Source organism: Bemisia tabaci, chromosome 5 (assembly GCF_918797505.1).
Source record: "Bemisia tabaci chromosome 5, PGI_BMITA_v3".
Taxonomy (NCBI): domain Eukaryota; kingdom Metazoa; phylum Arthropoda; class Insecta; order Hemiptera; family Aleyrodidae; genus Bemisia; species Bemisia tabaci.
The window spans coordinates 22,968,642-22,994,118 of NC_092797.1; the positions used below are offsets into that span (position 1 = coordinate 22,968,642).

General features: G+C 39.7%; 1 protein-coding gene across 1 annotated transcript; it reads right to left on the reverse strand.

The window, feature by feature from the left end:
• Nucleotides 1-368: 368 nt before the first annotated feature.
• Nucleotides 369-20,023, reverse strand: Peritrophin-A (Peritrophin A). Its single transcript, XM_019050994.2, has 5 exons — nucleotides 19,809-20,023; nucleotides 9,221-9,427; nucleotides 7,348-7,542; nucleotides 1,953-2,166; nucleotides 369-909 (listed from the first exon to the last, which is right to left on the reverse strand). The coding sequence occupies exons 1-5, from the start codon at nucleotides 19,852-19,854 to the stop codon at nucleotides 894-896; spliced, it is 678 nt and encodes a 225-aa protein (XP_018906539.1). The 5' UTR covers nucleotides 19,855-20,023; the 3' UTR covers nucleotides 369-893.
• Between the last annotated feature and the right edge of the window lie 5,454 nt (nucleotides 20,024-25,477).

Sequence of the window (25,477 nt, forward strand, 5' to 3'; positions counted from 1 at the left end):
GTAGCCCCTCCGTGACGCTGCGCGAAGCCAAGATTTCTACTTTGACTTAGTGATCAGTATACCTTTGCAAGTTTGAGCTTTCATTCTCTGGTTATGTAATTATTTATATATATTTGTGGCTGTATCAGAAATTTCATGATGTTTCTTCTTTCTCAAAACTTCATCCTCTTGAACTTATTTTCACAGTATTGATAATAAAAATTCAAGTTCATCAAGTCAATTTAATCTGTGGTCAGATTAGTCGGGTATTTTTTAAATATATGTTGGTGTTTATTAAAAGTAATTGATAGCGTAGAATCCAAGAATAAAAGAAATAAGAAATGTGTCATGTTTATGAAGTAAGAAAAAAGGAAAAACTAGAAAACTAATACGAAAAACAATGTATTTATTTTCGACATTAATTTGAGCGTTTTTGTGAATTTTGAATGATTTGAAAACAGTTGTTAAGATTAAACAATTTGAAATTTTGCTGTCTTGTAAAGAACCTTAATTACTTGAACACGTCATGTGAAGACTTCAATACTTTCTAAAACAAAAGTATCTCAGATATCCACAAATTGATACTGTAAGGTTGAACTTTTTAATAATGTATCCAGACTTTTTCCATTGGAATTATTTTGATTTGAAATACATTGTACAGTCTATGATGGAATATTTAAAGGCACAAAAATTTAACTATTCTAGAAACTATACACTCGTTTTTTACAAAAAATTACGCAGTGATACCCCCAAAAAGGCTTTCCAAAGGTATACCATGGATGATGATCCTGTAAGTGCTCCCCGTCGGTCGCTGTAAACATATCTCTGTGCTTTGAAAAAGAATACTTTGTGGATTTTAAGTTCGTATTATTCATAGCTACTTCTGTAACGAGGGAGTAGGCTGTGTTTTTTTTTCACTGCAAGTTGTTGCTGAAACATAGAACATAATTAAGGATCATTATTTTATCTAAAAACTCGGAAGAGGATACTTCTACTTACTATAAGTTTCTCTCCTGTGTGAGTAAAGAAAATAATTCTGTCATTTTACAACGAAAAAATTATTTTAAAAATAAATGAATAAAAATCAACCATCTCAAAGTCGCAAAAAAGCCAACTGACGCCAAGAAATAATCATTGAAATTGTTAGGAACTATAAAATGATACTCTAATGAAGTCGAGAGATTGCGTGCGTTAACTTTCCGAAATTTTGGCGAGAAAAGCTTTTCTTTGGTACACGAAGGGATAATTTTAATTTTGTTTTCCCTATAAAATATCGCTGTTACTTCGTCAATTTTGACCAGAGGGCTTTTAAGGATTCGATTGAGGGAAAATACGCTTGATGATCCTAATTGAGGGGCTCGGAGGACAAGGCGCATAACTTCAGATTTTGAAAAAAAATGAGACATTAATGGTTTCAAGTACAACTAGATTGCATTTTGCAAAAAGGAACCACTAGCATTGCAATGTTGCTAAGATTGTGCAACTTCTTTTGTCTTGGAGGAAAAACCCGATTATCCCTTAATAGTTTCTATTTTACTCGCTAAAAACTGTAAATTTAAGACAAAAATTACCATCTAAATTTCATAGTTTGTCACAATTTCTGCGCTTTTATTGCATAGGATGAAGTTGCACAATCTTAGCATCATGGCAATGCTAGTGGTTCCTTTTTGCAAAATGCAATCCAACTAGTGTTAATGCATATTTTGTAAAAAATTCGCTCCCAAATTCCAGTTTTTAAGCATTAAAAAATCAGTTTGAACTTTCTTTCCGCCATGGAGATCCATGTAATTTCAAAACTTCCAGCACGCATTTCTCGAAATAGTAAAAACTGCACTTACGCGCTTTGTCTTCTCAGCCCCTCTTTCAAGAGTGGCAAAAACTGGGCCTGGGATCAAATAGAACCCTGAATTCTTGGTAATTTTACCCTTTCCTTAGTAAATACACGGTGATTTTTTTTTCAGTGAGATACTTACTATTTCGATTCGTGCAACTCTTCGTCATCTAAGCAAGTCAAGGAGCTTTCGTCAAAAAGTTTTCCATCCCCGCATGTGTTGATCCTTGGGTGTCCGTCAACGCAGGTGATAAGGCGATCCGGAGCGCCGGGCACGGGGAATCTTGGGTAAGGCCAGAATTTAGCCTGGGTTGAGTGAGGGTCCACTTCGGTCGGGCACTTGAAGCCGATCACTCCTGCAAATCATATGAGATAAAATGAAACTCATCCAAAACAGAGGATCGGTCGTATAAATGCATGTAGTGATTATTCCAAATGGTTGGAAATAATATTAGATGACAAAGCGAAAACAAAGCGAGAGTTATTAGGTGTATATATGCGTAACGATAACGAGTTTGCTGTTTTGATGATCTTTGGTATGTAGCACTGGTATAAAAAAGTGTGATCATCTCAAACACCAAGTTTCTACGTTCACTAATATGATGAATGAGAGAAAGGCATTTAGAAAAACATACGAGGATATGACGTCATGCAACACGAATTTTTGCCGCAGAAAGTAGTTTCTTCCACCTTCTGCTAATAAGTAATGCACATGAGCAAATCACCGCATATTCCACTCATCTAAATTATTCTAGCTGGAGCGCAATTCAGCTATGCATTGATGACTGCAAAAATGTGAACGGAAATCGAAAAGGTCAGCGTGCATGAAGGCTATTTCAATGGCCTGTTGCATGCAACAGATACAGCCGCGCGAATCGACTTATTAGAGGTTAAATGACACGAAAATTACGATGGTCACATTGAAAAGTCTGAAATACACTCCTTACTGCGCAATTTGCGTTGTCAGGAACGCGTTTTTTCAAATTTCCCGCGTCTGGGGGCAGTTTTCTAATCACCGGAAACGAGCAAACGGCGGGCTAGGTGATTTCCGGAAGATGCCGAGTCGTTGTTGTTGTTGTTATTTTTTCCTTCAGTTTGTTTACAAACCCAACGTGATCACTTATATTGGTCCATATACGCTTTATGCGGTAACCAAATCGATCAACTTTTAAATATCCAACGCAATCCTTCTACATTTCATTTCACGATATCACGAGCTCCGATTTTTAGGTTATGTTGTCAGTTTTAGTTGACCGGAAATAGCCGCGAGTTGCCGTTAATTGTTTCCGTTAGAAAACTGCCCCCAGACGCGGGAAATTTGAAAAAGTGCGTTCCTCACAACGCAAAATGCGCAGTAAGGAGTGCATTTCAGACTTTTATAATGTGACCATCGTAATTTTCGTGTCATTTAACCTCTGAAAAGTCTATTCGCACGGCTGTATCTCTTGCATGCAACAGGCCCATTGTAATCTTCCGTCAGGTTCTTACGGTGCAATGATACAACTATTTGAACTCTCCGGAATGCGTGAGGTATCACGCCGCATTTGAAGGCGTTTTCAAAAACAGCCAAGTTCCGATACACGGATTATCGTTTTGCATAGTTCATATTATTTTGCTTTCATTTCTAACCACTAGTTTATTCTTAATCCTCGTAAAAAAAAAAAAAAAAAAAAAAAAAAAAAAAAAAAAAAAAAAAAAAAAAAAAAAAAAAAACCATACCCATTTGCTAAATACTATTCCAGCTGAAGCGCACTTAAGCTATGCATTCATGACTGCAAGAATGTGAACGGAAATCAAAAAGGTCAGCGTGCATGAAGGCTATTTCAATTGTAATCTTCCGTCAGGTTCTTACGGCGCAATGATACAACTATTTGAACTCTCCGGAATGCGTGAGGTATCACGCCGCATTTGAAGGCATTTTCAAAAACAGCCAAGTTCCGATACCCGGATTATCGTTTTGCATAGTTCATATTATTTGGTTATATTCCGTACCACTTGTTTATTTTTAATCTTTGTAAAAAAAAACCACCCATTTGCTAAATACAATAATTATAAACGCTTTTAAAGGATTTTAGAGTAAAATGAACTTGTACAACAGAACGCAGTTCCTCCTCGCAATATCATCAGGAATGTAATATTATCCCTAGTATGATCTACTTAGAGAGAAATTTCAACAGAAACAGGTACTTAATACAGGTAGTAAAAACACAAAATAACCCTAGCCTTTGGTTGACAATTTCAAGAGAAAATGCCGGTTAGTTTTCTTGAAGGAATTCAATAAAAAACGGGTGGTAAATACCAACGTTGCGATTGGAGGAATGCAATTTCCCAGTCTTTCCATTATTTTGCGCTAAATTTACCGCGAGCTGTATCAAAATTAACACGAAATTTGTGTCGTGTTGTGTTTCACTTCCTAAATTAACCAAAAGTTACACAAGAACACAAGTATTTTTTATCAGCGATACCTATTTCCTCATTTATTTGTGTATTTATTGTTATTATGGTTAATACTGAATTACTGTAATACAACCTAACACTGCCTAAAGATTTATCAAAACTCTGAAGCTTTAAGAGTTCACCATGAACATGAGTCTCCATTAAAAACAGCTGCGATATATCATATCCGTTACATAGTTAGATGCGTGGTTTCGCCGCCCACTCTCGGTGTATAAACGACTGTCTTTAATTTCTTCTCACGTGGGGGATCACATACAGGGTTATTCAAAAGTTACGCACCACTGGCCATAACTTTAGTTCTAATTATGATATCGATTTGCGGTTTGTGGCGTCCTTCCTCATATCGAGGGGGAAACTTTTTGAGGTACTTTTCAGTTCTTCACCCCCCCCCCCAGGGGGAGGGGGGGGCGGGGGGCAACTCAAAAATTTCAAATGGCAACCCCCATCATGTGATACATCGTTAGAAAGAGCATGAAAAAAGAAAATTTTTGGCGCAAACCGGAAGTCGATCTGACCCCCCTGTCAAAAGTTAGGGGGGTCCAAAGGTTATTTAGGGGGTCCGTACCTTCATTTTTTAGAGTAGCTTCGGCGGCTCTTGGACATACCGTTTCTCTTTTCAAAGAGTCCTCGAATACTCCAAGTCTGATACCGAAGTCTTCATATTGCCCCCGGGCCACCACAGCCCCCCGTAGGGGGGGGGGGATGGGCCTGTTACAATGAAACATTGCATTAAAATGCGAAAAGTCACAGAAGAGCTTCAAACTTAGCATCAAATCCGAGTGGAACTTCTTGCCAATGTTAACGCAAACGCAGCCTGCGACTTTAAAGTGAGTTTTCAAAACTCTTAGCCCCCTGCTCCCCCCCTCATTTTTGGTTGCAGAGCGGGTAAAAACCGGGAAATTCACTACAAATAATGCCCGAAACTAATGTCCAACTTGAGGAGGACCCTTGAAACGTTGCGATCAGTCGGAGCATTGAAATAGAAGGACTGCCACCCCCTTAAAGTACGGAAACATCCAAAACAACCCCGCAGCCCCCCTCATTTTTCGTTGCGGAGCGGGTAAAAACCGGGAAAATCGCCAGAAATGATGCCCGAAACCACTGTAGAACTTGACGAGAACCCTTGAAACGTTGCGATCAGTCGGAGAACTGCAGCACAAGAACTGCCGCCCACTTTAAGGACGGAATCATTTCTGGCGATTTTCCCGGTTTTTACCCGCTCCGCAACAAAAAATGAGGGGGGCTGCGGGGTTGTTTTGGATGTTTCCGTACTTTAAGGGGGTGGCAGTCCTTCTATTTCAATGCTCCGACTGATCGCAACGTTTCAAGGGTCCTCCTCAAGTTGGACATTAGTTTCGGGCATTATTTGTAGTGAATTTCCCGGTTTTTACCCGCTCTGCAACCAAAAATGAGGGGGGGAGCAGGGGGCTAAGAGTTTTGAAAACTCACTTTAAAGTCGCAGGCTGCGTTTGCGTTAACATTGGCAAGAAGTTCCACTCGGATTTGATGCTAAGTTTGAAGTTCTTCTGTGACTTTTCGCATTTTAATGCAATGTTTCATTGTAACAGGCCCATTCCCCCCCCCCCCCCCCCCCCTACGGGGAGGGCTGTGGTGGCCCGGGGGCAATATGAAGACTTCGGTATCAGACTTGGAGTATTCGAGGACTCTTTGAAAAGAGAAACGGTATGTCCAAGAGCCGCCGAAGCTACTCTAAAAAATGAAGGTACGGACCCCCTAAATAACCTTTGGACCCCCCTAACTTTTGACAGGGGGGTCAGATCGACTTCCGGTTTGCGCCAAAAATTTTCTTTTTTCATGCTCTTTCTAACGATGTATCACATGATGGGGGTTGCCATTTGAAATTTTTGAGTTGCCCCCCGCCCCCCACCCTCCCCCTGGGGGGGGGGGGTGAAGAACTGAAAAGTACCTCAAAAAGTTTCCCCCTCGATATGAGGAAGGACGCCACAAACCGCAAATCGATATCATAATTAGAACTAAAGTTATGGCCAGTGGTGCGTAACTTTTGAATAACCCTGTATCACGATATTTAAAAGACTTTGTATTTTTTCAGTCAAGCATCGTTGTGCCTCATTTGAAGCCCACCTTAGCTAAGTCATTTGATTTGTACACGAAAAAAATGTGAAATGTGACTGCAAAAGCGTGATGAATCAAATTCCATGATCATTAACAATGAAGGTTTGGTAACAAGGAGGAGTAACGTAATCCATTTTACAAATCTGCTAATTCCATGTCCTACTTTATCTTCTTGAAAGCGGCGGATCAATCCTATAGTATGAAGCTCTCAGAGATAATGAAGTTACGTTTAATCATCAAAATTAGTCTGCTTAATGTATAGAACGCATTCTTACAAAGTTTCACTTCGAGACGTAACTTTAACTATCACAAGTTGACGGATTCGCTAATGTGTGTTTCTATTTTACGAATAGGCTGAGCCAAGAGAGAAAACCCGCAACCGCTCCCTTTGAAGAGTAAATGAATAAATGTTTAAAGTTTCAATTCTCATGAAACTAAATTGCAAATTACAGTTTAAATTGAACAGCATTTTGCCACATTTTAAGCTTAAAATTGCATGTTTCATAGGGTAAATTTGCATTATTACGTTTTTGGGAAAACGTGTATTAGCTTTTTACTATCGTGCTAAGAAAGAACGCTGTATAAATATTTGAGAGTTGCCAAATTTCCTCCGATAAAATGTTAAGTTTTGAGGAACGCTTCGAATATTTTGCCTTTAAATTTTCAGAAACTTTTGGTGAAATTCTGAACAAAATTATCTGAAAAATTGGAAGGAAAGTTTACCCGGAAATTCGCGTTTTATCAAAGGAAATTTGGCAACGCCTGAAGGTTCATACGGCATGTTTCCTTAGCACGACAGTTTACTGCACACTTTGGTCTAAGTTTCTGTGTTTTTTTTTATTTTTTCAACTGAAAAGTAAGTGTAAATAATAAGACACTTGGTCAAGAGGATGTGATTCTCCCCCTCTCTTAATGTTTTCCATATACGCTTGGCAAGAAAATAGATACAACCTTGAATTAATCCATCGGATTGGTTGGGTAATTACCTTCAGGATTGCACTTCTCCAGTAGTTGGTCTGGCCAATTACACCCGTGGATCCTCTCGTCATAGGCTAATCCAACGTCGCAAGGTTCCAAATGAGGGACTCCGTGAGCGCATTTCACATAATTTGTGCTGCAAGATGAGCTGGCTGGGTAAATTCCGAACTGAAACTCGCATCCGTCAGAGCTGACTGGGACCACTGATAAATTAAAAAGGGTGATGTTAATTTTTTAAATGGTATAGTTGGCGAAAAGTTGTACTATCTACAGTGGAAAAACAAGAGGGAAAAACGGTAAACAAGGCTAAAATACACAATAAATAAAACCCGAGACGTTTTGACTCATAACTGAGTCATTTTTTGTCGGAAATACAATACAAATTTGTCAAAAAAGTCTTCGTCCAAGCATTATATTTTAGTCCGTATGTAAAATTATATTGACAATATCGAAATGAGAAAATTGAGAGAGACGGAGGTGTTGTTACGGTAACTTATGTTTTAAATGAAATGTTACTTTCTTCTTTTGATTCATCTTTTCAAAATGCCATTCGTGAATATTTGGTTTTATTTCAGACCTTAAAAGTTTTAATATGAAATATACCTTATCTATACCTTTTTTAAAATGAAAATATTACTGCATCTTAAAAACATTTACATTGTTAAAACATGATAAATATTTGTAAAACTTTTTCAAAGCGACAGCATCGATATTAATCTCAATGTGCCGAGATTGTGTTGAAAGAAACTATACAAAAATGAATAAAAGAGAAAAAAAACCAACAGGCACGCAATCTTTAGTTTTAACCTATTTGTACAATGTACATCGATCTTTTAGAATGAAATGCGTCAAATATTTTGAGCGTTTGGTTGCGCGTACACCACGTTGGAGCAAAGTAAAAGCACATAATATAAAATAAAAAATTAAAGTGCTTTGGAAATCATTAAATTTGAAATGGAGCCACCTTAACATTTACAAAACTTTCATTCTATTTTCCTTCATTACATATTTTTCCCCCATCAATATAAATGAGAACAATCCATGCAGAGTGTGCGAACATTTCAAAATCATGAGTAGAAAAACGCTGACTCCGGGAGCTTAAATATTAAAAACTAACACAGAGCGGGGCGGCGTGCTGCCAGCACGAAACGCGCACTGGCGCCTTCAAACCTAACAGGGATACTTCACGCATTGCGCAATGCGTGAAGTATCCCTGTTAGGTTTGTAGGCGCCAATGCGCGTTTTGCGCTTGCCGGCCGGCCGCCACGTCGCGTCGCAGCGTGCCACGGCGCCGCAAGCAACTATTTCACACCAGAGGTATTGCACAGTATCATACGAAATTGAAGGCACTCCAACATTATTAAGAATGACAGGCATCCTTTAAGAGTACGGAACTTCCCTCGCAAAATAAATCAAAACCCTACACTGAAAAAAAAAAAAACTGCTAAAATCAACACATGAAATAGTGAAAAGAGGTGACAACTCATCAAAATAGATTAAGAACACCGGGTTGATTTTACTAATTTGGTGATTTGTCACCGTATTTTAGCAATTTTTTTTTTTCAGTGTACGGCACAAAAAAGTAGTCCGAAAACTCACTAAGTCCTAGCATCCATATTTAATAACGTGGCGAAGTGGTACCTAGATGCGCCGCAGCATGCCGTCACCGTCGCGAAGTTATCGCACACAGGAAAAATCTAAGAGCCTTTATAGCTGAGGAAAAAATGCGGGGACGTAAACTGCTGGAAAAACAGGCGTGCGGACAAAAAATCGTTGACGAAATGTCCCATAACCGTGACAGTCATCAATGATGTATTGATGGAGAATGATCTCTGAGAATGGATTCAACCATAGACAAATGTTTTAGCAAGATGCACTCACAGTCAGCTTTCCTGTGTCCGCAGTCAACCGCCCAGTGGTAGTTGCAGTGTTCGTGGACGGCGCCCTTTCCGTCATAAAGGAGACCGTTGCCACATTGTTCAAGGGACAGAGTGCCGTTGACGCATAGGTAATAGTGGTCACATGCTTCCGGGTGAGGGTAAGTCTGCACACCGTGTTGTTCCGGGCATCCAGAGCCCTGGCCGTACGCTGCAAAACAAAATATTAACACCTCATCAATCAATAGCTGAAAACATGTTGATAGTGGAGCAGTCCAACAGAAGATTTCCCATTTAACCCACCAAATATCGAAAATTCAGAGTGCTTCTTTCTTCGTGGGGAGCGATGGGCTTTGACATTGGCGGATCCAGCAAATGGAGATGTTGCATGTGTGAGGGATTTGCGATTTGACTACTGATTTTTATGTAAAAGCTCGGGAGAAACTCGATGGTGCCACCGGTTTTCTCTGAAATCAACTCCCAAGCTAAAAAAAAAGCTCTCAAGTTGAGGCCAAAATGGAGGGGATATCCACGCTATCCTGAGAGCCCCCCTCTACGTCAATACAAACTCTACGCAAAGATAGGGAGCAAATACATTGACAGGGCTGCCACTTTATTTGGGGACTCCACAACTGAAAACACGGCAACCCTGCTAATGTATTTGCTCCCTATCTTTGCATCAGGAGAGTTTGTCTTGATGTAGAGCTGGACTCTCAGCATAGCGTGGGATTGGGATATCCCCTCCATTTTGGCCTCAACGTGGGGGTTTTTGTGAGCTTGAGAGTTAATTTCAGAGTAAACCAGTGACACCATCGTGTTTTTCGCAAACTTTTACATAAGAATCAGTAGTCAAATCACAAATTCCTCACACATGCAATATCTCCATTGACAACATTGTCTTTTCTCCACTTAAACCTATGGAAATTTATCGATTCTCTGAGGGGCCAGGTGCTCCATAATTAATCGATTATTTAGCATAGGTTTAAATGGAGGGGATCCGGGACCTCGAGTGTGAAAAGATGAGGACATACGTCACAAAAGCGTTCCATGAAGGGAGGAAGGGTGCGGGTGCATGGTCAAAAATGCTGAAAAGCTGCGTGATGTGATTTATGAACGCTCCCGTATTATCACTAGGGCGAAAAGAAATACTTGTTGTCAGTCTTTATGATGCGGAATAAACTGCGGAAAATTCCACAATACTCGGGTTTTCATAATAAACAGGACTTTTTGGACTCTTGCCATTCATTAAGAAAACAATTATCAGGAATACGAAACCCAACGATGTCAGAGTGACGCTGTTTTTTTTTTAAATTACTCCCTCCTTTTGATTTCAGTGGATTTGGTTTGAAAATGAGCATGCTCAGCGTGTTTAAGGTAGTGCATAGTACACTATACCTTGTATGAGGAGCCATAGAACATCAACAAATAATAATGACGCTGGGTAGTACCTACGAAAAAGTGGCAAGCGCCCTTTACTGTGGGATATGAAAGCCTTATTGACCTTGCACGTATTTTCGACCCTAAGTTAGTATAGTGATCAGCTCATATTAGTAAGGTAAAAATACCCATAAAACGAGAAAAGCGACTGCTTTGGCCTTGATCTGCAGATATTTACATGAACATTTTTACGGGAAAAATAGTAAAATAAATTTTACTACGACTAGAATTAGTGTTCTAATTTTGAATTCGAATCAACCTTTGGATAAAAAAAATCAAAGACTTGGTAAAAAATACTATGATTTTGATTCATAGCTTCCACCCCCAGTGAATGCTACCGATACCTCGATTACCTTTACCCAAAAATCGACTATGGTAACAATTGTTCTACTCCTCTCCTTGCAGTGGATCATCGACAAAGGCCAGAGCTGTACCTAAAGGTGCTCCATAAATAGCATCTTTCCATAGGGAGGCTCATATTAAAAGTGTGATTAAGGGAGGTTTACAGAAGCTTCCAGAGAAATAAGACGTAAATGTGCTGTAATTGGCGTCATCGCAGACCAAACAGCGGTAAATCGCATTATTTTCTGCTAAAACAATATCTTCTGCTGTCTTGTCCAAAATGTCACCCTGTTTTTCCAATTTTTAACCGTACTTTTTCAGATTTCTTGAAAATTTTACTCTCACTTCCTTTTTTTCACAATTGCGTTCCCTTCATAGGTTTTTTTCCAAGTTTGTTCAATTTTGAGCATCATGTAATTTTGTTAATAAATAACGAATTAAAAATATCATAACGAGGAGCCATCTGTGAAGGGAAGACAGACAATTTCCAATCCGCAGGAAAATTGCAACATTTCAATTTTATCGCAGTCGGAGAATTTTAAAAAACAGTGCCCCTTCAATCAGTGGATAGGCAACATATAAAACAATCTGATGCAGCGGCAAAAAGTATTTGCAATCTGAGCCGATTCTATCTAAAATTTCCCGCTTGGGCGCTGTTCGGTTCATTTCCTACTACTTTTACTAACAAGTCACTCTTATAGCGCCTCTGTGCGCTCTGAGACACCCAACCGCCTCTAATAGCGATCCTGCCAGAGTTCCTCCGGCAGATCGCGTCTCCTCATTTCCTTATTTTTTTCCCTCAATCCACGATTTGGCAGGGCGTCTTCTAAGTTTTCTGCCAGGGGAGACCCACTCTAGAACCTTCTAAGGCAACCTATCATCTGACATCCGTTGCTCATGCCCATACCAGCGGGCTGATTATTAAAATTGATAGACAAAGAAGACATAGGGAGTATGGAGCGATTCTTTTGGTTAAATGCATGGTTCCTATGGAGTGAGGGAGAAAATGATGGACAAACTATAGCGTCTCTCGTGGGTTGCTGTTAGTTAGTCAATTACCTACCTCCTTTGTCCATCGCAACTACTCGCTTCCACCATTACACGGAGAAAAAAACTTTGTGCATGGGACCCGAAGTTGAGGTCATATGGATCTCTGAAGTTTTCGGATCACGCATCCAAAAACTTGAGGTCCAACTGCCGAAGTTCGGGTCAGACATCTGAAGTACTTAGGTATGTACCGGATACTTCAGATATGTGACCCGAACCCTTCGGTATGTACCTAAGTACTTCAGATGTCTGACCCGAACTTCGGCAGCTGGACCTCAAGTTTTCGGATGCGAGATCCGACAACTTCAGAGATCCATATGACCTCAACTTCGGGTCCCATGCACAAAGTTCCTTTCTCCGTGTAGGATTCCTCCATATCCCTTTCATTTTCTTTGTCTACAGCTTTGTCTATGAATTTCAATAATCGGCCCGCTGACAAGCTGTTTCGTGAAAATGTTACGAAATCATGTGGCTTTCTGGAAACTTCAAGTTTTTGGGGATCATTGATGGTATGAGCGGAGCTTTTCGCGATGCAATTTTGCGCAACGAGCGAAATCTCGGAGGGCGGTGCGCCGCGCCGCGTGCAGTGTGTCGCATTGTCGGACGGCCCCTGTCGCGGCGCGTCATTCATTTTGTGAACAAGTGAAAGTTAATACGGGCAACCGAGTGAATTGTGAACCGGTTTGCATAATAACCCTCGGTCGCGTCGCGGCGCAGCGCGGGGCACCGGTCTCTTGTCATTCGCTCAATCACCGATCCCGCGGCGCTGCGGCGCTGCGCGGCGAGTGAACCAGATTCGAATTTAGTGGCAAATTAGGTAATGTCGCGCTTCGAGCACCACGGATTACCGCCGCACAGTGAATCGAGTCAGTCAGAGAGGTCGGACATGGAATCTTTAACTAAAACTGCACATTTCGATGTTTATTTCGTCACATTTTAAATTGTGATTGGTGATTCTGAAAGAAAATTTTACGAGGAAACCAATGAAACCACTTTTAGGACCTCAAAGTTGTGCATGAACGGAGTTGTAAGCTTTTAAAGTTTTCAAATTTTGTCCGACCTCTCTCATTGGCTCGATCCACTGTGCGCCGTTGCCAAGGAAACCGCGTCGAACTTTCCACGCGCGTAGGTTCCACGGGATCGTGTCGAGATGCTGCTTGACAACGCTGCTCATCGCGCTGATTCATTCGCATTTCACGGCTTTGTTGTCTCCTCTTGCTAATACGCGGTTAACCTGAGCAAAACCAGAGACAATATAGATCGTATGGATCGTATTCGATAGTGGCTCGATGTATCGTTTGGTTCAAGGCAACAGAACATAACCGCAAACTGAACTTTTAGGATTTGAGTTGAAAAAGCTGAAAATGAAAACATTTCTAACAATTTCAATTTTCATTGCCATTTTGCACTCGTGAGAATCGAAAATCTATCACAAAAAATCCCGTTCCCTCAGATTACTAAATTGACTTTTGAGGCTACGTTTACATGTTGAACCAATCGATATCGATACAATTTTTCGAGTTTGATGCATCAAATAGTATCCACTGATGGCTACAGTGCAACACCGCATATCTCTGTTTGCGACGTACTGACTCCGCGTCAAACTTTATTTCGTCCCTGGAAAACTGATCGACGTAATTTCGTGAAAACTTCCTTGACTTTTCTTCTCTGTCTAAGGAAAATTCTGTATCAAGACCAAACTACAAATTTGATTTGTTCCTCATCCGAAGAAGAAACAAGGATTGGAGGATTTGAGATATCGCAATGGAGATACGCGGTGTCGCACTTCAGCCATTGATCAATTCTAGAGCACTCTGGAGCTTGGTTTGAAGAAAATTCACCCTCAGACTTTTCCTTGATTAGGGGACCACGAATCGCAAGATGAAAAATCCTCTCTGGAACATCCCTAACTTGGAAAGCTTGGCAGGCGGAGCAGAGATTTGCGATCTCGGCGCAGAGTGGATCGAGTCAATAGGAGAGGTCGGACAATATTTGGAAACTTTAAACGCTTATAACTCCGTTTATACGAAATGTATAGGTTCTGAAAGTGATTTCATTGGTTTTCCCGTGAAATAACCTTTCTGAAACATCCCTTAAAATTTAAAATCTGACGGAATAAACATGCAAATTTGCAGTTTTAGTCAAAAATTAAGTGTCCGACCTCTCTGATTAACTTTGATCCTCTGTGCGGCGTCCAAAACTCGGTTGATTTGCTAATAACAGTACCAGTAACTTACGAGTACACTATAGTTTCCGGCGGTTTTGCCAAATTATGGTAGCAAGAACCGGAATCTCGGTTCTAGTTGAAAGCTTCTCGGAGTGCAGATATTACAAACAATTTTTCTAACCTCTAGTTGAATGAAACTCGAATTTTGGAAAACAAAAGGTTTGTTTCTTAAATGTTCATGGGTTTATGGACTTCTAACGCTGTGTAGCAAGGAATGCATGTGTGTTCATATTTACTGCAGCGTTTAAATCCTTTGACTCCAATAAGGCAACTGGTCCACGTGGTGATCAGCAGCGCTTAAGAGGATTTTATTGAAGCTTAAATCTCCTAAGTATACGCAAGTATGCTTATTGCGCGAATAAATGGGCCTGGAATTTTAAATAGTTTCCCCGAATTTTTTTAGATAGAGGTCCACTTTTGAACTCTGGAAGTCCCTATAGATGTTATTGATTGCGTGGTATAATTCAGATAAGTTTTTTTGTCGATGTACAATTAATGCAGGTTTGACCGCCTTGCTTCAGTTCGTTCACTTATTCTGAGGAAAATAAAATTAAAACAATGAAATATATATTTTACTTGAACATTCTCATTCTTAGACGTTAGTGTACAGCTCGTTCCAAAACTCAGGTATTTGGGACTATATTTTGAAAGCTAGAAATCAAGACTGAGAGTTAGGAATCGTGAATATGACAAACACCGTTCAATCAAATCTAATATAGAAGACTGCATTACCTTATTTTAGTCCTTACTTCTGAGGATTATGACAGATGCAGGTTTCAGCAACTCTTTTGGGAATATCAAGCTGTATACAGTGTACTATTTCTCAAGGTGGGAGAGGTATTTTCAGCTTGAGGGGAGGTGATAAAGTTTAATGAGAGCTTCAGAAATGATGAACGATAGAACAAGTATTTCAGAAGGATAACTTTGAGGACTGCACATCAATATAGATTAAAATCTCAACAATTACACTATAAGGAGGAGGAGACGTCTTTTCTCTCAACAAATCAATCAATTTCTCCACCCCCTACCCCACAATAGAAACCTTTGTGTATGATTATTCAGTATGCTCAAAATATATGTTTTCACTGAAATATAGGGGTGCTATAATATTGTGTAAAAGTATCTCGCGGAGCTATTGACTTGGAATCCCAAATTTAGCCCAAAAATACTCGGAGTTCTACACGTCACAAAGCCTTGCTTTGTCTTGAGATCGAAGTTAAAGGCTCTCGAACAAGGTGTGTGACAGTATTGACAAGGTGGACCTGTTTGAGTGTTATTCAATCCATATGCTTTGCGGCTGTGTTTTGTGGCATGGGTGTGACCGTTCCACCTACGAGAAATAATAACCCTCTGACGCTTGAAGTCAAAGCATTTCACAGCAATTTTTTCACTCCTCTCTCTTTTTTCTGTGATCGATGAAACGGACAGCAGAACAATAATCGTGAACTCGCATGTAAGGTACACTGCCGTGCTAAAGAAAAACGCCGTATGAGTCTCCAGGTGTTGCCAAATTTCCCCTGTCACATAACTAAGTTTCAGGAAAATTTTTGGATATTCATCTACCGATGCCTCATTGGGCTGCTTTAAATTTTCAATAAACAGCCCGCAGCACAGGTGTGTGTACCGATGGAACAAGAATTAAATTATTATTTATTCAGGGGTGCAAAACTTCCGCGGCCAAACGACACGGTCGGTAGCGAACCAGTGGCGTGGCGTGAATTGCGATATATAGATTGTTATGCCATTTAAACCTATGTAAAAGGATCGATAAACAGGGTGTTCGCAGCGAACATGTTAATAATCGATTCTTTACCGTGGGTGTAAATTACATAACAATCGATGTATCGCAATTCACGCCACGCCACTGTCACGAACAAATGCAAAGATCGCCAAAAAAGGGTTTTTGAAATGTGAAGGCACCTCAAAGGGGGGAAAATGTGAATACAGCGCTCTTTTCTGTGAATGAAACTATTGAACGTGTTATTTTCTCTGAGGAAAACTGCTTAGCGTATTGCTTTTGACATAGGAAAATTTGAACTGTGTGTTTTACACACAAAAAATAGTGAAGTGCGCAGTCTTATGTAGATAGCCATGCGAAGGCCGCCTTAAAATATGTGAAGTTCTAGCTTCAGATTATGTGAGGCAAATAGTTCTATGTACCTCTAATTTATGACAACCAAAGCGAAATTCGTTGGCCTTTTAAATTTATTTTCAAGTAACTGTTAGTGACAAAGATTGTAAATAGAGCAGCTACATTGCAACGTTAACATAATTAATGCTAATTTATTTGTTTGAGTTTACTCAAAAATGGAATGCCGCTGAAAAGTTCAAGGATCATCGTTTCGAGGACGAAAGTTCGTTTTATTTTCTGGGCATAACCCCGGTTAAATCTCTTTGCGAGACATGAAAGGAAAGGAGCAGAACTTTTCGAACGTTGCGAAGGGAATAAGATGTTTTCTCAACTTTAACCACGTGCCACTAATGAGTGAATGCATTTATGCAAGTCTTTTTCCGGCAGTAAAAAAAATATTCGAGTGGTTCAAATTTTGTGCAGATATAAGATCATTCACATGCCGGAAATTCCTTTCACGCAGGCATTCAGTAGATTACACATCAGTTTTGAAACACTTTCGGGAGCTGTGTTCTATGAAAAATGGTCGGAGGATATAATCGCAAACAGGGGTGGACACTTAAAGCAGCGCATTGTGTCTATTTCAAGCCTCATAAAGTGATTTACGCTCATTATGGTAAAAATATAACACCAATCGTATTGCTATTGAATTAAAGCGTGTAGTTTAACAGCATTTTGAGGCGTTAGCTCCACGTTTAAAGTTATTCAATTACAGTCTGCGCGCAAGCTCCCAAACCTAATTTAATGAAAAATTGAATTTATATGGATTAGAATTTGAGCTTTTCTCTTTCCCTCACTCTACGTGTCCGCCATTATCGTATTATTGAATAAATTTCATTGCTGAACAAAGCAGGTGTACTCTATTTTTAATCCAACGTTGATGAAAAATTAGAATAACAGGAATAGGGTGCAAAACGTCTGTGCGGATTTTACTTTTATTAGACAACACAACGGTTCTGCAGATACACTCGCAGTATTCTCTTTCAGGCTTATTTCCCAGAAATTACAGATGAGGGAAGGACAACTGCATCCTTCCCCAGGGGTGAAAGATATATTCAATGCTATGCAATACATGAGTGAAATCATGTGTGACTTCTACAGCCCTGAGCAAATCTGCAATTATAAATTTAGAAGTGCCCGGAAGTTTTAAAAAATATCAATCAGAATCCATCTGGTTGCATCTGTTCATACGGTCAATATGATACCTGCGCGATCTGTAAAATTATGCACAGATCAAGGTCAATTAGCGTTCTGGTTTCTCGCACCATATGGAGCTGATTACGTTTGGATGAAAAGTAACAAGAGTCGAGGTTATTATGCAACTGATGGTGCAAATTTTTTACGAGGCACACAGTTAAATTGAAGAATTAAATCGTGAGAGATTCAGAAATATCATTTCTCTTCAAGAAACACTTTAGTACAGTATCAGCAAACTCATAGGAATACTGCGGAATAATACACTCTGCGGGCTTGTAAAGGTTAAAAAATCAACTATTTAGGTTGCAATTTACTCTCCCGTACTGATGCACTATTCGGTAAGGTTTTTCAAAATTGTCAAAACTTTTAAAACTTAATAATGTCCTTTTAAAGACTTAGTCACGTGGTGACAAGGCGTGACAGTAGGGTGGTCCCTGTCGTTGGATGACAAGGAATAATCCTCAGAAAAGAAAAGAGGAGAGAAAAGATGAAGGAGAAGAAAAAGAATAAGAGACAGAGGAGGAAGAAGAAGAAGGAGGAGAAGGAAATTGATAGAATTGGTTAGAAATCAATCAAATGACATACATGAATGAGACTGAGAGAGTATTTTAAGTCTAATTTTGTGTTACACATAGGTGGAAAATGATTTTTTAGTCCTTCTGTCATGACGGTCTTGGTGCATTAAGTGCAATCCAATAGTCTCAAACTATTTTATTTTGCCTCTGTTTTGTTTTTGTTTCTCTGTTAAAAAGCTTGTATGCCATCTTTTTTTAGAATAGATGGAATCTGATATTTGGTCGCGTGCTCAGTAAAAGCTTGATCATCATTTTTTTGGTTGAATGGCCTACCTTTTTTCTGCCTCTATTACACAACAAATAATTCGGAACAGTAAATGAACTGTGCTCGCTAAAAGCAGAACGCATACCTACTAGGATTAACTTCAAATTGTATTACGTGCAAATTGACACAATTCCCATATTTCATATCATAAAAAAATATTTGAGCTTTTGAGGTTGAAGACATGTAGGTAATTTGATCACTTTTGATTCTAAGAACATAGAGAGCTCAAAGAATCTTGATACTCAAACATAGCCTTCTGTTGAAATTTGACCATTTTTCCAGGCATTTTGCTAATTCTCAGCTTTTGCCGGCAAATTTTACAAAAAATACATTCGTTTTGTCTTAATGTTTGACCAAGTCGCGACACCTCTAAGTTCATTCAATTTAACTGAGGGGCCTGGAGGACAAAGCGCCTAAGTGCAGTTTTTAATACATGTTTTAAGGTTCGAAATTACAAGGATCCTTATGGCGGAAAGGAAGTTCAATCTCACTTTTTGACGCTTGAAAATTGGAATTTTGACGAAAAAATATGCATTCAGACTAGTTTTACTTGAGATCATTAATATCTCAATTTTTTCAAAGACTGAACTTGTGCGCCTTGTCCTCTAGGCCCCTCATTTCAAGGTTACGATATTGATAATTCAATTCATCAATTAAAAATATAGCCGTGCAATTCCTGCCTGATATTTTGCTGATTTTCGTTTGTAATTATAAGAAAAACCTTTAAATTTTTAAGTTGGAACCGCCCAAAAGTTTCCAGATAAAAGTACAATTTGCAAGTGGAACCTCAGCAAAGTTGAAATATAGTTTACGCTTTTTTGTCAAGGGATATTGGAGGGATTCTTATGGATATTCCAGAAAAGAATTGATGCGAAGGTACTCGACTAGTTTTACTTGAAATCATCAATATCTCAATTTTTTTCAAAAACTGCACTTTATGCGCCTTGTCCTCCAAGCCCCAACGATCGTTCCTCTGGCATAGCTGGAAAGGAAGTTCAAACTCACTCTTTGACGCTTGAAAATTGGAATTTGGGAGCGAATTTTTCAGAAAATATGCATTAAGACTAGCTTTACTTGAAGTCATTAATATCTTATTTTTTTCAAAAACTACACTGAAAAAAAAATTGCTAAAATAAGGTGACAAATCACCAAATTAGTAAAATCAACCCGGTGTTCTTAATCTATTTTGATGAGTTGTCACCTTTTTTCACTATTTCATGTGCTGATTTTAGCAGTTTTTTTTTTTCAGTGTACACTTTATGCGCCTTGTCCTCCAAGCCCCTTAACGATCGTTCTTCTGGCATAACTCACTAATCCTTGAGTAACAATGGGCAGCTCCTCGAGCAAATAAGAAAACGTGGGAATACGAACCGGCGTGTGCGAGGGCACATAATCCTAGCGCCACGAAGAGCATCATCCTGAGCACTTCACAGTAATTTCACACTGCCACCGGGGAAACACCAGCAACACAAGAAAGGCCGCGCCGCTAATCGTACTCGTAAGACCGCGATCACTTCACCGCCGGGTGCGGGCAACGACGGACTCGAAGATTAACAAATGATACCCAGGACTGATTCCAACGCTCTCCGGGGCGCCGCCGTTCACAGAGCACTCTAGTGTTTTTGCTCGACAATTAAAAATTACTTGACACATTTTTCGCCGTCCAGTAGGTTACTGTACCGCACCGGGGGCCGCCTTGCCTTTTTTTCAAGTTTAACGCCTTTTTTTTCTCGTCTACCGTCTCGCTCGGGCTCGTTTCGGAGATGAAAGTAATTTGGCAAGACTCGAGGTTGCAGCCGTTTAATTGGGCGCCCGGGCAAAAGTCGTCGTTTTCCTCTCGAAATGTAACTCCTCTAGAATGTAACTCATAGGCGGATCTAAGGGGGGGGGGGGGGGGGCGTAACAGGCATGATCCCCTGATTGCCGAAAAAGAAGGGGGAAAGAGGAAGACAGAAATGAGGAAAAACGCAAATGGCATTTTTTACGGGAGATTCCAGGGAATTTCCGACTGAAAATTTAACCGATTTCTCTTGCAATCTCGCACGCACGAATGAGAAACATTTTAGACAACAAGTCATTGCTCAGGTACATACTTGTAAGAAATTGAATTATTTGGGTAAATTTTGCAATCATGGAATGGAGTTACGTTCCATCGTCCGGGAATCGAAGAAGTTGTCTATCTGCGTAGCCGCAAGACCGTCGTGCTAAGGAAGAACCGGGAAGAACGCCGTATGAGCCTTTAGACGTTGCCAAGTTTCCTCTGATGAAAACCAAATTTACTGAGAATAAAGTGAATATTATATTTTCCAAAATTTTCAGACAATTTTGTACGCAATTTAATCAAAAATATCTGAAAATTTCAAGGAAAAATATGCATGAATATTGTCAAAAATACATATTTTATCCAGGGAAATTTGGCAACTCTCGAATGTTCATACGGCGTTCTTTCCTAGCAAGGCAGAAGAGTCTTGGAAAGCGCGGATATTAACGGAACTGGTGGCTCACGTAAAAAAAAAGATGTTTCGCGATTGCTTGATGATGCACAATTTCACTATCCGCGCTGATTCAAATTCAACTTTCGCTCTCTGTCGGCTGTGCCAAAGCACGGGCGTTCCTGCTCGGCGGCAAACGGTCTGATGATTTTCGCTGGAGTCGCGAGGAGTGACCGGAAATAACCCCGCGTCGGCATGGACGCATCCGCGCGCCCCGGAAGGTAAGTTTGCCGGAGAGAGCCTCGTTGAATTCATCATAATGAGGGACCAAGCATCATTATCACTCAGTCAGCAAACGAATTTACCTAGCCGTTCTGTCTAATGACTACACAAATCATGGAAAAGAGGCTAATTTTAATTGGAGGGTCTAGTGCAGTGTTCGAAACTCACCTTTGAGTTTTAGGAGCCATGTGGCGCATCAAGCTCAATTTTCAGGGGCCAGATTGACTTTTTGCCTATATATCAAGGCGCATTTAGTGAAAAATTAGACGCAAGATGTTCTAGTCACAGAGCAAGAAGCTGTAACTTGGGGGAAATTTTGAAAATTCACAAAAAAGAAAAATTAGGATTTTTTTTTTTTTGGGGGGGGGGAAGGCAATTTTTAGGGGCCACGTTGGCGTAGAGCCATCATTTTTTAGGCGCCATGACCGATTTCTTAGGCGGATGTGGTGTGTTGGCGCCTGTGAGTTTCGAACACTGGTCCATTCATTTGTTAAGGTGAATCTAGACGGATAGTTAACAAACATCGAAATATCAAACTTTTGCTAAATACTGGTTTCACTTTGGATTTATATATCGGATCCGTTACGCAGATTTCAGCTGTTAATATTTTTCAGAAACTGATTGCGGTGGATGCACGGATCGTAAGACAGTATGTTGGATTTTTTAGCCAACGCAACGTGCGCTAAATTTTCAGCTTAAGTTGAAAATCTCAATACAGAGGGAATAAGCTCATATGAGCACAGCTTTTTCTCAAATGAGAAAAAACACTAAGAAGTGGCCCGAATACCGTATGTAACAAGGTGGAGAAATGGTACTGGGTCCACACCATTTCGCGGGGAAAACAAAGCCAAGAAGTTCCAAAAATTATAATTAGGTATTAATTAGGTAAATAGGTAATTAGCAGGGCCGGATTTATCTACTTGCCGCCCATGGGCCGCCCGTGTTTTTCCGCCCCCTTCTCATTTGTTTTGAAACATCAATAGATCGTATTCGACAGTGGTTCGATGTATCGTTTGGTTCAAAACAATAGAATATAACCTCAAACAAAAATTTTAGGATTTAATTTGAAAAAGCTGAAAATGAGACACTTCCTAACAATTTCACTTTTCATTGCCAGAGAGTAAAAATTCAATCACATAAGACCCGTTACCTCAGATTTCTAAATGGACTTTTGAGGCTGTGGTTACATATCGAACCAATCGATTTCAATATAATCTCACCCAGTGTGATCCGTCGATTACGATCTATAAAAACCATCAGGTGACCGTGCGGGTGGAGGAGGGGTGTATGAGACGCGTTTACTCGTGTTGGGTACATTTTTTGTGAAAGCCCTGTCAACACTAACAAAAGTTCAGTTCCGTAAACCCATCCCTGTTTGGAAAAGGCCTTCCATTTATAAAAAACGAACGAAAAAATTATGAAAGAACAAACATAAATGTGGTTAAAAATTTTAACTTCCACCGTCGCGCCGACCGCACTGTGTTGGCGCAATGCGTGAAGTATTCATGCAGTCTTGCAGGCGCTATGCGTTTCCAGTCGACTGCTGCTGACCACAGTGCATTTGACGCAATGCGTGAAGTATTCATGCAGTCTTCGTAGGCGCTATGCGTTTCATGCTGACCGCCGCGCCGCGCCGCTCCGTTCCAGGTCAAATTGCGTGTTTGGTTTCTCTCTTAACTCGACTAATTGAAGGTGTTGTCTCTTGTATCACCGAGAGACGACAAAATTAGAAATTACTATACTTTTACTGTGGAGGAAATGAGAGATTTTGTCGTATTTTCTCGTTTGTAATCTATTTTCTGAATCCGAATTTTTTCTCTCTTTTTTTGATACCTACATTCAAAAAGATTGCAAAATTTGCCGCCCCTACATTTTGCCGCCATGGGCCGCGGCCCATGTGGCCACCCCCTTAATCCGGCCCTGGTAATTAGGTAATTAAATTTTATAAATATACAACAAATTTGAAAAATGATTTTTGACTCTTTTAATTTGAATGAATGAATTTTTGGAATTTCTTGGCTTTGCTTTCCCCGCAAAATGGTGTGGACTCAGCGTTTCCTCAAAGAGATATGCTGTTTGGTCCAACACTTGTCATGAGCAAAACAGCATATCTCTTTAAGGGAAAGTTGTGCTCATATGAGCCTTTTCCCTCTGTATTGAGATTTTCAGCTTTATGCTGGAATTTCAACGCACGTTGGCTAAAAAACTCCAACACACTGTCAATTTTCCCTAAAAATCTATTACTCAAACCATTCAACCAAGTGAGCGTTTCGTAATGACTACTCGAATTGTCGAGTGAGCCTTTTCTTTCTATGATGAGACATCGGCTTTGGACTGAATTTTGGTAAAATCACCAACCCTCTATCCAATTCATATAAATGTTCAAGAGAAGCGTGTTTGTTTGTTCGATGTAAACAGAATAAAACATTATTGGAGATTTGAAACGTCGGAACCAGTTTTTGACATTAGTCATCAATGTGTAAGCAATTAATATAGAATTTACATAAATGACATCTATAAAAAGTTGTTTTATTTCTCCCCACTTCCATTCCTCTTGATATTTCACGAAAACGAAAAATTATAATGTAACATAAAATCATTTTAGGGAAAAGTTTAAAACAGCATATCTCTCTGAGGAAAAATTGTGCTAGGTTGAGCTTTTTCCCTCCGTATTGAGATTTTCAGTTGTATACTGGACTCTAACGCACGTTCAGTGGCGTGGCGTGAGTTGCGATATATCGATTGTTATGCCTTTTCAACCTGTGGAAAAGGATCGATAAACAGCGTGTTCGCAGCGAATACCTTAATAATAGATTCTTTACCATAGGTTTAAATGACATAACAATCGATATATCGCATTCCACGCCACAACACTGCGCACGTTGGCAAAATTACCAACTTTCTAACTAATAACGAATCGTGAGTCCAAGCGCAACCAGTTTGTATTAAAAATCTTAATAAAGCGCAATTGTTCTACTGCTTGATGCTGACTAGTTTTCTATATCGCGAATTTACAAGTAGAAGTGTAAAATACATGAATATTGATTATCGACCATTTACAAAGGACGAGGACGGAAGAATTTTCACTCTGCATACTACAGCATTAATTTTCATTACTACTTGACACTAGGGAGCGCTGTAGATTTTGTTTGGTTCGTGAACGATTCATGGGACTTTCACCATGTGGAAGGAAAATGAATCTAACTTTTTGAAAAAATGTGGCTGGTCGCTGTCTCTCGATTTGACCTAACGTGCTTGCCTTGATATTTATAAAAACCGCCTCCCAGTCAAGGACATGGCGATCGAACCAGCCTCTCTTCTAGGTATCGCCGTGTTAGTCAGATTGCCTCTAAAAACTATTATTTTCTGCCTGATGGCAGGCGTTAAGAAATTGATGAATACGAATCGTTTACTTAGGCACAATCTGGCAATGCAGTGCCTGCCTCTTCTTTTGAAAGATTTTTTGAAAAGTGGATAGGGTCGCGCCGTAAATAATTATAATTAATCGATTACTGTTGACTTTAAAATGAGTATTAGAATCCCCAATTCTCTCAAACATTCATCTAAAGTAGCAAATTTTTTTTTAAATGTGAGGAGCAAAATGTAATTTTTAGCGATACTATGGCTACGAATTGTAGATTAGAATTTAAGTCTTAGATTTTTATAAGACGGCACGGTTATATCGATACGACGTTTTGGTTTGCATAAATCATTACGGTGAAAATAACTGCTTAACTTGGTGAAAATATTAATTTCCTGAAATCGGTATCACAACTGAGGCACAAAGGATATTCACATCCTGCAACTGTATGCAACTATTCGTGCATAAGAAATACCTTTTTAGTATAAACGAACAGGACCGGATGTATCTACTTGCCATCCATGGGCTGCCTGTATTTTGCCGCCCCCCTCTCATTCGTTATGAAATATCAATAAAAACCATCAAGTGAACGTGAACCAGAGCGGAAAGGGTGCATAAGACGGGTTTACTCGTGTTGGACACATTTTTTTGCGAAAGCCCTGTCAACACTATTATCAAAGGTTCACGGAACTTTGCGCGAAAGTGAAGTTCCGTAAACTTGTCTCTGTGTGGACAAGGCCTTACATTTATAGGAAATGAACGAAAAAATTATGCAAGAACAAACATAAATGGATTGCATTTTGCAAAAAGGAACTAAGAGCATTCCAATGTTCCTAAGAGTGTGCAACTTACATTCCTTGCAATAAAATTGCGGAACTCATGCAAAAAAACAAATTAACAGAGGTAATTTTCGTCTTGAATGTATTATTTATTGGGATTGAAGATGCAACTTGTTCACACGATCA

Bases quoted from the DNA above. Each gene is read 5' to 3' on its own strand.
- Peritrophin-A (XM_019050994.2), bottom strand. From the start codon at position 19,854: ATGATGCTCTTCGTGGCGCTAGGATTATGTGCCCTCGCACACGCCG. The intron at 9,428-19,808 runs GTTCGTATTCCC...TTTGTTTTGCAG, and splicing joins ATGTGCCCTCGCACACGCCG to CGTACGGCCAGGGCTCTGGA. The intron at 2,167-7,347 runs GTAATTACCCAA...TATGATTTGCAG, and splicing joins GGAGAAGTGCAATCCTGAAG to GAGTGATCGGCTTCAAGTGC.